This window comes from Monopterus albus, unplaced genomic scaffold (genome assembly GCF_001952655.1).
Source record: "Monopterus albus unplaced genomic scaffold, M_albus_1.0 scaffold60.1, whole genome shotgun sequence".
In the NCBI taxonomy this organism is placed as follows: Eukaryota; Metazoa; Chordata; class Actinopteri; order Synbranchiformes; family Synbranchidae; genus Monopterus; species Monopterus albus.
This window is the reverse complement of record NW_018127940.1, coordinates 1,173,457-1,185,343: the sequence shown is the minus strand read 5'-3', so window position 1 is coordinate 1,185,343 and position 11,887 is coordinate 1,173,457. Positions and strand designations below refer to the sequence as shown.

The following is an 11,887-nucleotide window of genomic DNA, read 5'->3' as shown; positions in this document are numbered from 1 at the left end:
TTGCTTGCAAACCAATGATGGTAAGATGATGTCATGGGGTAGGACTGGATAAGTCTGACTTCTTCCTACTCCATTCAAGCATGTACTAGGTATAAGCAAATTGATATTGGATTAGCATTTGTTGGATATGTATAAAATTATGTGTGTTGACATATCAACTGTCTTTACATGCTTGAAAGAATAAATCAAATCAAATCAAATCAGCTACTACTACTTAGTCTAAGTTTAACTGTCAAACCAAATTTAGGCATATGTCCAGTCTGAATTGCTTTGGCATTGTGTTTGTTTTGCGTAACAGCCTGTCTCCATGCCACCCAGGTTATAAAAATGTACCAGAATGTCAACACTGAAATAAACCCCTGAAGTCACAAACAGCTTGTATCACAGTGGATCATCTTACCAACATAGACACCAGTCACTGGGCTATGGGGCTTCCCAATCACATGTCCAATGCATTCATTCATTAAAGCTTGTAAATTCTGCAGAAGGAACCACATAATGCATCATATACACATGTCATATTCAAAGCATGTTTGATGTGAAAGTAAAAACAAAACAAAACAAAAAATACAGGCCATTTTACCAGGAAGTCATCTTCTGGTAATGCTGATATGAAGGCAGGTTCAATAGCCTGAAGAAAATCAAACCCCTGTGTCGCCCACCTGTAGGTGAAACAAGACAGGAAGTCGGTGTGTGCAAATGTCTGTTACTGTTTCACATTATTCTCTCCTACTCTACAAAACGAAATAAACATAGGTGGGAAAGCACAGAAGAGAAAACGGGGACCATTCATAACAGAGGTCATTTCTACAGTCTAGGTACATCAGCACAACATTCAGGTAATACAAACTGTAAAGCCGATATACAAAGATAACAAAAATCTGCTTTTGTTATACGTCTTTCTTAGAAGCAAGCCAGTTGATTTTGCTGCAGATCTCAGCATCTTCATCCTTAAGAACACATCCTTCATAACTCCTTGTGTACAAACAGTAGGTAACATGGTGGCACAGATTTAGATAACACATATAATAGCCGACTCACGCTCATTGTTAAGTGTGCGTCCACAAAACATCATGGTATTGTTGTAGTTGTATTCCACGAAATAACCTAAAGGCTTCACACTACCATCAGACTACAGCATTGCCATGGTAGCTCGTGATGGCTCAAAACATGAGCTCTTGACAAAGAGGACAAAACCAAATGTATCTTAATTAAGGCTGTGGCTCTTATACATAAGATAAACAGCTCTGGTTTTACACTTACAGTTCTAAAATACTATATAAAACAACCGGGACTTGAAGAACTAATTACACAAACAATCCCCCTTAACTGTATTAACATCTTTAGCATAAGAAAGAAAAAAAAGGCTTCATCAGTCCAAGTCTGCAGCCTGTTTTAAGTGATAAGGAGCAGTGAACATTATTAGCTTTTTTTAATCAAAGATTAATTGCACTAGTAGGATGGCTTGGTTGGTTGGTTAGTGAGGTTAACCAGAGGCCCTGGCTTTATCTCTCTTGACAGCACTACTCAAATCTTAAGTGTTGCCTTTGGGGCACAAAGCTAGATGAAAGACCCCACACTCAACCAAATAACCAAAAAAAAAAAAAAAAAAAAAAGAGAGAGACAGATGTGAATTACAAATTTATCCATACGAGTGCTCAGTTGATAGATATTTCAGCCTCACCTAGGTTTGGTACCTCTTCCACTCTCACATTTGGTCAGGACATAAGTCATCCATTTGCGGGCAAATGCTATGTAGCGCTCCCCGATCCTCTGCCTGAACTCCCCTGACATCAGGCGCACCACCTCCTTGTGGTACTGAACAACAATAAAAAAACAGCACACGACGCACTTCAATGAATTCAGTCTTTATTAATCTTTATTGCCTCTTTGCAAAGGATAACCCATAACTACAACAATATCAAAGTTAACATAAGCCTAAATGATAGAGACATGGACATGAGACCTTTAAGTGACGAGCTCCGACTAGGAACTAAGTGTGTTACAGTTTGCACCTCTGATGACTCTTACCTCAAAGGCAAAATTGTAGCCCTGTATCATTGCCTCCCTGTAGTACTGATGCAGAGTGGCTGACTCAGTCTCCTCCACCTCTGCCTCAAACTCTGTGGTGAACATGTACTCCACTCGGTCAATGGCAGCACTGATCTTAATGCACAGCTGCAGTGCCTCATCCTGTGGTAGGAGAGGCAAAGTTTTGTATATATTACTTTCTACCAGAAATGTTCTGTAGAAAGCATCAAGGCCATCAATGAAAGCATTCAAAACGGAGAAAACTGATAGCATCCAGGTGAGAAATAACATGTGGTATCGGGACTCTTGATTATAACAGATGTGAAAGTTTAGTGACTTCCCTTCTGAGAATTACTTCTGAACCAGGGTCTTTGTTAATATAGTGGAAATTCAGGGGAACTCATGGCAGCTGCAGTGAAAAACAGATTTGAAAGTAGGACGCCAACATGCACCCAGGGGCGGATCTAAAAACTTTTAGGTTGGGGTAGCCCCCCGAGGTGAATCATGCCAAGTACTCCACAATACCATCATTGGAGAAATAAATGCAGTTATCATTACGCACTGCATAATATAAAATTTGACCAATCTTAGTTTGAAATAATTTGACCAATATCAATAATAAAGCACCAGCAAAATATTAGATGTGTTTTAGGCAACAATTTGTCATTGTTTTTGATTTTTCATTCATTAATACTGAGAAGCATCACATTTTGATTCTAGCAGGAGGTGGCACCACCGTGGCCAGTCAGATTCTGGGGGTGGCCAGTGCCACCCCTGGCCTCACCCTGGATCCACCCATACATGTACCTGTCATCACAACAACAGAAAACTAAATGCAGTTCCTGTTGTAAATGCGTGTGGGTGCCGATATGCTGAAGATATTGTCCTGAAAATGCCTGAAATCAATTGCTGAGACAGCTGAAGGATGAGAAAAAATGGCTGAAGTTCTTTGTTGAAATAGTTGAGAAATGCCATGTCTCAATTGCGCTGCATTTTATGGACCACCAAATGGCACTCCAGGACTGTGTCATTGACTGAGCACTTTGAGCTCCCAGTGATTTGTATTGTAAACAAAAAGCTGAATAAATTAAAAAGTATAAACGTTATAAAAAAGTTGAATACGAATGTCCCTGAAAAGCTGAACAGGTAGATACCTGAATGGCCTGTATAGTTGAAAGTATGCTGGACTTATAAAGTGCCAAAAAACGGACGGAAGATCCCAGAATAATCAGGAGAACATAGTGTGGATGCTGTCATTTTAACATAGCATGTGGTTATGCAAGTACCTTGAGCTCCTCCAGAGCGCTGGCGATGAGAGGCTGACTGGAGGTTTGCTCTCGGCTCAGAGTGAGCACATCCTCCATGGACTGCTGAAAGGCCTTTCGCTGGGCCACCAGGTGAGCTGACTGTATCACTATCAAGAGCATGTTCTCCATCTGACAGCACAGTGGACCATTGAGAGAGAGACACCAAGCACAAACATACCCACACATATAGAGGTTGAATTAAAAAATGTCACATACCTTCATGGCTCTTAAAGTGTCAACAGTCTCCATCTGAGGCACCAGTTTGAGAAGTTCTCCATCCCACTGAGCCCAATCAGAATCAGTAGTAGAGTCCCCAGCTCTGTGCTTACTCATGAGCAGGTAGGCTTCATCCTCAGGAGGTTCATCAGGCTCTTTGGAGCAGTCTTTGCCAGCAGCAGCTTTGAGTAGCTGCAGGATGACAGGTCTCTGAGCCATCAAGTCATAGGGGACAAAAAGCTGCAACTCCTCCAAGCCTGGAATCTGAACCTGGTATAAAGGGAGGTGGTTAAGTGGCACATAATGTCCTCAGGATGAAAAGGCAAGATCAGAAATGTGCAAAAATAACTAGAAAAGCAAGCACACCTTGACATAGTTTCTCTTTTTCAGTGTCTCCAGGAGACAAGTCACTCCATTAGTGATTCTGAAATCCGCAGCAACTTCTAAGTCCTACAGAGAGGGGGCGCAAATAACGTCCATGTCAGAGCACAATGTCCTAGTTTTTTAGTGAACAGGTCAAACAGGGTAACAGACAAACTGCACTGTGAGTGCTGCTAGGGATTCAATTTCAAGGGATTGAAAATGACTCTCACCTTGCGAAGCATTTTGGCAAAGCCCAGAGCCTTGGATGCTCGCTCCCTGGCCTCATGGAACAGCTCTTTAAGAGACCGACTGGTCTCAATCACCGACCGCCTGGAGGAATCATGAGGTTTAAAGTTTAAAACAAAGTTTAAAGCACCTCCCTCGGGATAAGAAATTTAAACCATATTATTCCCTGTACCTGATTTCATCTGAGGCTGTGCTGTCCTCTGCACTTTCCCAGAATTCATTACCACTTTTTTGCAGGCCAGCATCAAGGAACTCTCCAGTGGATTTCAGCAGCATCCCAGCAATGTCACTGCAAAGAGAAGAACAGCAGTTTCATATGACTGGAGCTCTCAACTGTCATTACAAAGGTTTCAGGTCAGTTTGGTTTTTAAGTAGGTGACATGACCAGAATGTGTATGAAAGTGTTCATTTTCAAATTGGCCCATGTCAGAAGGACTGCAGATCCACTCACCAAAAAAGCTTCCCAGACTGGGCCTCCCCTCCACGGATGTAAGGAGTGATGACCTTTGTGAAGTGCCACTCTTCTTCTAACAAGTTCTTTAAGCTGTGAGAGGCCTGAGGCAGCTGCTGCAGCATCTGGATCCAGCTGTGCATGTAGTCAAAGTAAACCTGCAAGAACAGGTAGAGCTGTTAGATAACCACAGGGTCTCATGTACAACTTACATTTTAATAATTAATTACTTCAAATGTCTTTTTCTACAATGACTGTACACTCAAGGTAAATCTGACAATTTGAACTAAATACCATTAAGTAGAGGTGGAGGGAAGATTAAAAATCTTACCACCAGCATCTTATGAAGGTCCTCTTCAAACTCATCAATATTGGCATTTGTCTGCAAGCCCTGAGCATCAGTCACCACACCACACAGCATGAACTGATAATACTGCTTCATCAGAAGACCACCTTTGAGAACTTCCTTACACTCACGCACCAACTGCAGAGCACAAAGAACACATACAAACATTAGCACAGACACATGACATGCCTGCACATATTACTGTCTTCAAGGATAGTGCCGGCCAATAAAACAGCAACAAATCCAAATCCAGGACAACTGCAAGAAAAGAATATAAAAACATACTTTCAATGTGTGAATATGGAAAGAACACATACCAGTCATGTGAAAAAATTAGGACACCCTTTGAAAGCATGTGTATTTTGTAACATGATTTAATATATGGTTATTTAATCTCAATTTTAACAATACAGAGAGATTAAAGTAATACAACTAAACAAGTAAAACTGAAGAAAAGTCTTTTCAAGATCTTCTGTAAATGTAATTCTACAAAAATGCCTATTCTAACTGAGGAAAAAGATAGCACACCCTCACATGTATGCCCTCTTAAAATGGCTCAAATCACACCAGGTGCACATAATTAGTAGATTGTTACACAGCATTTTGAATGAGGCTTGCCCTATCTAAACCTCAGACATTTAGTTTGGTGTGCACCTGACTGTTGAAGTGAGAGTGAGCACCATGGTGAGAGCAAAAGAGCTGTCAGAGGCCTTCAGAAAAAAAACATTGTAGCAGCCTATGAGTCTGGTAAGGGATTTAAAAAGATCTCAAAAGATTTTGAAATCAGCCATTCCACTGTCCGGAAGATAGTCTACAAGTGGAGGGCTTTCAAAACAACTGCCAACATGCCCAGGTCTGGTCGCCCCAGCAAGTTCACCCCCAGAGCAGACCGCAAGATGCTAAAAGAGGTCTCCAAAAACCCTAAAATGTCATCTCGAGACCTACAGCAGGCTTTGGCTACTGTTGATGTAGAAGTGCATGCCTCTACAATCAGAAAGAGACTGCACAAGTTTAACTTGCATGGGAGGCGTGCAAGGAGGAAACCTTTGCTCTCTAAGAGAAACATCAAGGCCAGACTGACATTTGCCAGAGAGAATGTTGACAAAGACCAGGACTTCTGGAATAATGTTCTTTGGACAGATGAGTCCAAAATTGAATTATTTGGACACCAGAGCAGAGGACATGTTTGGCGTAAACCAAACACAGCATTCCAGGAAAAGAACCTCATACCAACTGTGAAGCATGGAGGTGGAAGTGTCATGGTTTGGGGCTGCTTTGCTGCAGCAGGACCTGGTCAGCTCACCATCATAGAATCCACCATGAATTCTACTGTGTATCAGAAGGTGCTTGAAGAACATGTGAGACCATTGGTTAGAAAATTAAAGCTGAAGCGGAACTGGACCATGCAACATGACAATGACCCAAAACATACTAGTAAATCAACCAAAGACTGGCTGAAAAAGAAGAAATGGAGAGTCCTGGAATGGCCGAGTCAAAGTCCAGACCTGAATCCCATTGAGATGCTGTGGGGTGACTTGAAAAGGGCTGTACATGCAAGAAACCCCTCAAACATCTCACAGCTGAAACAATTCTGCATTGAGGAGTGGGATAAAATTCCCTCAGACCGATGTCAGAGACTATTAGATGGCTACAAGAACCGTCTCACTGCAGTTATTTCAGCCAAAGGAGGTAACACTAGCTATTAGGGGCTAGGGGGGGCTGTCTTTTTTTCTCAGTTAGAATAGGCATTTTTGTAGAATTACATTTACAGAAGATCTTGAAAAGACTTTTCTTCAGTTTTACTTGTTTAGTTGTATTACTTTAATCTCTCTGTATTGTTAAAATTGAGATTAAATAACCATATATTAAATCATGTTACAAAATACACATGCTTTCAAAGGGTGTCCTAATTTTTTCACATAACTGTATAGCCTCCTACTGCACACCTCATTTGAAAAAATAAGCTTGGAATAGAACTAAGATATATGACAGTTGGATGTATCAAGTGTTTCTTCAGCATGAATGGTTTGGCACAGTGAGAAGAATCACTTAGAAATCTAACAATGAATTAAGCATTTCTGCAGCTGCTTGCCTGTTTGATGCTGAGCAGTGAAGGTTCTCCAGCAGGCCTTTGTTCAAGTCGTAATTTAAGGCATTCATGAATGACGTTGAGAAGGACTCTGCACAGAACAAGGAACGCCGGCCTGAAGGACGGGAGGTCCATGTCCAGCAAATCCTCCCAAGAAACCTGGTCTGCTCCGAGCTCTGGGTGAGCTGAGCCACTGCAGTACACATGGCGTGACAGCTCAGGCAGGTAATCACTGTACAGCATGGGGTCTGGGAAGTCTGCAAACTGCAAGTGGAACACAGGAATAAAGAAGTTAATTCAGCATGTCTTATAAGGCATCAATGCTGACCGGTGGTGTAATATGCTGTTATATTAACAGAGTCAACACACGGTTCATAATAAATAAGAATTGTTTTTTTTTATTAATAAAGCTTATTTAAACTGTGTTTTCATTGCTTGATCAATCATGGCTGTCCCATCTCAGACAGGCACCTGATTCTACAGATAAGCATCCACTGTTGGGTTGGATGACAGAGTACACATTACTAAAAACACTTAGCCAGCTCTCGAATTGTGCAGACAGGCCCTGTTACCGGTATTGTATAGCTACAACTTGTCTTGTTTTTATTTATTACGCCAAAGCATCTGAACAACAAATGAGCAAAAACATGTTCACATACCTTGTTATACATTTGCAGGAGGAGGGCAGTGTCTGAACCGCCCAGAAATGTTCCATTAAATGGTCAAATCTCACTGTTTTCAACACCAGAAACCTCACTGACAGTCCTTTCTTCTTTATTGTTCTTTTATTTTTCTAGCCTCTTCACACACCCTGGGCTCAGACATCTTGTAAGCTCTTGTCTGAGAACTCCTCTGAATGCGGTCTCCTCATGGGCCTAATTAAATTACTAATATTTGCACAGCAAACATGACAATTAGCCGTTTGTTTGCTTTAGACGTCAAAGTAATTCCACACTGTAGACATGACTGCTATTGACCTGCTTTGAAACAGCGCACCATATCACCATTATAACTGGAATGTGACACTTATTTAAGGTAAACTTTTTTTTTTTTTTTACATAAATTAGCACAAAATTAGGAGCACACAACATTGCACTTCACTGCACATACAGTACTGCTAGTGCATGTGGTAAATCTTTGAATTCTGGAATTCTTGTTTGACAAATCACTGACTACCTACAGTATTAATTTAACTTTAAAAATAAACTTAACTCATCTTTTACAATATATCCCCTCTCTGGCAACTAGAGAATACTGCTTCTAGTTTGACTGTTAAGCACCGCAGCATGCTTCAGGCCGTTTTACTGCTTTAAAGAACCTGAAGGTGACCAGCCTGCCAAAAAAGCCCATAGTCAATGATTTTCAATCTTGTTTTATTGTCTAAAATCCAGTTCCTGGTCATCTATAACAGACATACAATTCCTATAGCATCCCAAAATGTGAAACATGGCTTTAATATAGGGCTTCAATCTACAGGTACTTCCATTATTTATAGATTTGTTTAAAAATTATTTAATCAATTAAAAGTTAGAAAATTTTGAAAAGAGGCCACACCATGACATGGATAAATTGCTTGTTTTTATAATTAACTAATTGACTAAATCGGTAGTTCATTACTTATTATAGCATTATTATTAGCCTACAACAGCTGGCATTTTAATGTATATTTAAAACATATTTTTACTTTTCTTAATGACTTAATTTTTCTGTATTTGTGAAATATATTTATATCATTTACTTTGCAGAGGTGTTCACTGCTGTCTTACATGCTGTTACTGTCATCAAGCCAACTGTTCACCTCTATGTGATATAGTGTAACACTGACACATAATTTAGAGGAAGAAGAACCAAAAAATCTGCAAGAATGTCTGCAGCAAGAAAGTCATCAATTAGTTGGTTATTTTCTCTGTGTGTGTGTGTGTGTGTGTGTGTGTGTGTCAGGACAAAACCTAAAGAGCTAAAGAGAAGTCTACTTATGCACTGCTATATAGTATTATCTCCACAGGACACCAGATCACCTTTGTTATATACCTTTATACAGATAAAGGGTCATTTCCTGACTTATCTGTAATAAAGCTGTTCAGCTGATTTTAGTTCAGTTAAATTAAACAGGATAAAATGGATAAAGTGTGCAGAACAAAAACACTGTAGCCTTACCTCCAGTGGAGGTGTGTGGTGGAGCAGCGCTGCTCTGGACCTCTGAAGAGAGCGGTCCATCAGTTTGTGCAGTCGCAGGATTAGTTTACGCAGTCCCATCTGCTTTAGAGCTTTATCCACAAATGGCCTGTAGATGGCTGTGGGGCAGAACACTACCCCTCCTGCAGTCACTTCTGCACTTCCTGCAGTAGCAGTATGGAGAAAGTCATCTTCTGACAACAATCGGGCATATTTAGGAGTCAACGAGGGAGACAGCTCTTCCTCCACTACATATTCCAATCTTCCCTCCTCATCATCCCTATCCTCCCCTTCACTTTCAGGTGTAAAAGTGGCTGTGGACTCGTTCTCCTCGTCTTCCTCATTCTCCTCTTCTTCATTGCCATGGGAGCAACGAGGTGAAGGAATCTCAAAAACAGGCCATCCAATACGGGATAGATCATGAATGCCCAGGACAGTGGCCATAACGCGCAGCTTCTGGTTGAGGTCCTGGGTGATATTGAGCCACAGACAGAGCGCCTGCACCCTGCCCTGGAAGTCTCGTGCTGCATACTTATCATAGTCTTTCTGCAGGGCCTGCAAAGAAGGATACAAAGCTTCTACAGACTCCAGCGTTTCCATAACCCGCTTGACCTGCTCAAATGCCAGTCGCTGGCGCTGAAGGTGTTCCCTGCAATTGGAGCCAGAGCCCAGAGGCTCTGCTGCATTCATCGCAGTCGAGGGGCAGGCGCTAAAGCCCCAAGTATCTACTCCACAGTGGTTGGTGTCTAACACAGCAGGGTCCCTCTCCTGTCCACATACTAGATCTGGGACACCCCGATAGTCCCACTCAACTGTTTCAGACCCTGAACACTGGGCCCCTCTTAGGCTGTCATAGTTGACCTTAAAGTGCAGCACCTCATTAATGATGTCAGGGATGGCCTGGCGGGCAGTGTAAAGAAAAAGGTCTTGGTCACTGGTGGAACGTCGTGCATGCCAAGCCTGCAGCTCCAACCAAATGACCTCATTGTTGTGACCCATGTAGGGCATGTTCTCCAGGCCTCTCTGCTCTTTCTCCTTCCTCTTAGAGGACATAGATGTGAGCTTGAGCAGCAGCCGCAGAGTTTCAAAGAATTTGAGGCGGTCGGCGGGGCAGTCTGTCCTGGAGGTCTGGCGGTGGGTCCGGGCAATATGGGGCATAGACACAGGAAGTTTGCAGCTGCTGCAACCCAAACTCAAGTAATGCTTCCTGGGATCCATGTTGAGGGCACCGAAAGGACTAGGCTTTGAGAGCGAATCCAGCACAAAGGACCCTTCAAAGGTCTTCTTGTGGTCTCTCTCTGTGGAGCGCAAAGTCGCCCTCTGCTTCTTGTCCTGCTTGTAGCTGTGCTCCTCCGGGGTTTCCACTGGCCTGGGACTCTCTCTCAGATTAGATGAGCTAAGGTCTGCTGAAATAAACACAGAAAAATCCATACTCTCAGATAGGACAACACATTTAAAACCACATGTAATACATTTAAAAATAATTTCAAATAGAGTCACATCAATAAGCTTACCCTTATGGGGAGACCGAACACCGCTCCTTGCCTGGCTGTTTCTATGATGTTTAGCAGACATGCGTTTCATCTGACGGGGAGTATAAGGTGGTGAAGTGCTATACAGAGCTTCCTCTTCCTCGCTGGGTGAGTCCCAGGATTCAACCACCTCAGAGTTCTGTTGGGATGCATCTTCCACTGGTTTGGCCTGCCTGTCACCATTTAATGACATTTAAACCAAAGCAAACAGAACAAACTATCAGCATGGGCTACATTTTCATCTTTTACAATAAGCACTGTTACATGGAAGTGATCTTAACTGCATGCTAGAATTTTGGCTATATTTAAACTATTTCAATCATATCACAAGGAAAAACGAGAAATGTATGTACAAGGTCAAATAGTGCTAGGTTGTTTGTACCCATAACAAAGTGTCTCTGCTAATGCCACAGCAAACAGTTTGCTAAACTGCAAGTAGACAGAAAGTCTGCTGCTACCCACAGCAGACTGGCGAGTTGTCTGTCCTTTGGAGCCTGACTGGCTGCCTCCCAAATGTACAGCAGCAATGCTCTGTGCATGACCACAACCATCTAGACGCACAATAATAAGCTGTGGGATCTCTACTGGCACCCTCTCTTGGTCTAGGTAAACATAATGGCTCGAGGAGAGAGGGAGGAATAGTAACCCCCATTAACTGTCTGCTAAGTCATCAACCATACTGCACAAGTCAAGATCTCATGGAGCGCTGAGATTCACTCACCCAAAGTGTGCAGAAGGTGTTAGACTGTATGCAAATGCAATGCTTAGGTAAAACAGCAGGTTGCCTCCATGCAATTAGTGTAACTCTTGAGCAACAAGAAAGATGTGGTTGCTTAACAAAGTTCATATAATGAAAGGCCATGGAAGAATATGTTGCATCTAGTTCTGCAGAAATTAAACACCATAATCTTGAAGCACTTCCTTCAAAACAAAACAAAAAAAGACAAATAAAAGCCGAGAGTGCAAGCAACACACCCTTCCAGAATAGAATGCCACAGCTTTGTTCCCTAATGCCTTTCTGAGGACTTTTTAATAGGCTTTGAGAAAGCGGTTGAAAGGTCTGACCCTGCCAACAAAAACAAAAGCAGAAAAAAAGAGGAGGGGCATGAAAAAGGACATTTTATATATATA

General features: G+C 42.0%; 1 protein-coding gene across 5 annotated transcripts in view; it reads right to left on the bottom strand.

Moving 5' to 3' along the window:
• The window catches only part of map3k4 (mitogen-activated protein kinase kinase kinase 4), a 25,759-nt gene that overhangs the window by 9,242 nt on the left and 4,630 nt on the right, over window positions 1-11,887 (bottom strand). For 4 of the 5 annotated variants that reach the window (XM_020603079.1, XM_020603078.1, XM_020603081.1 and 1 more), the window contains exons 2-15: window positions 10,739-10,929; window positions 9,207-10,630; window positions 7,053-7,313; window positions 4,946-5,098; window positions 4,615-4,772; window positions 4,336-4,452; window positions 4,148-4,247; window positions 3,921-4,004; window positions 3,555-3,824; window positions 3,318-3,467; window positions 2,032-2,193; window positions 1,685-1,818; window positions 584-662; window positions 401-479 (exon numbers count right to left, since the gene is read on the bottom strand). In XM_020603079.1, the coding sequence (XP_020458735.1) occupies window positions 401-479; window positions 584-662; window positions 1,685-1,818; window positions 2,032-2,193; window positions 3,318-3,467; window positions 3,555-3,824; window positions 3,921-4,004; window positions 4,148-4,247; window positions 4,336-4,452; window positions 4,615-4,772; window positions 4,946-5,098; window positions 7,053-7,313; window positions 9,207-10,630; window positions 10,739-10,929 (3,362 nt within the window). The remainder of the gene's footprint in view (window positions 1-400; window positions 480-583; window positions 663-1,684; window positions 1,819-2,031; window positions 2,194-3,317; window positions 3,468-3,554; window positions 3,825-3,920; window positions 4,005-4,147; window positions 4,248-4,335; window positions 4,453-4,614; window positions 4,773-4,945; window positions 5,099-7,052; window positions 7,314-9,206; window positions 10,631-10,738; window positions 10,930-11,887) is intronic. The other variant, XM_020603080.1, reaches the window with a different exon arrangement.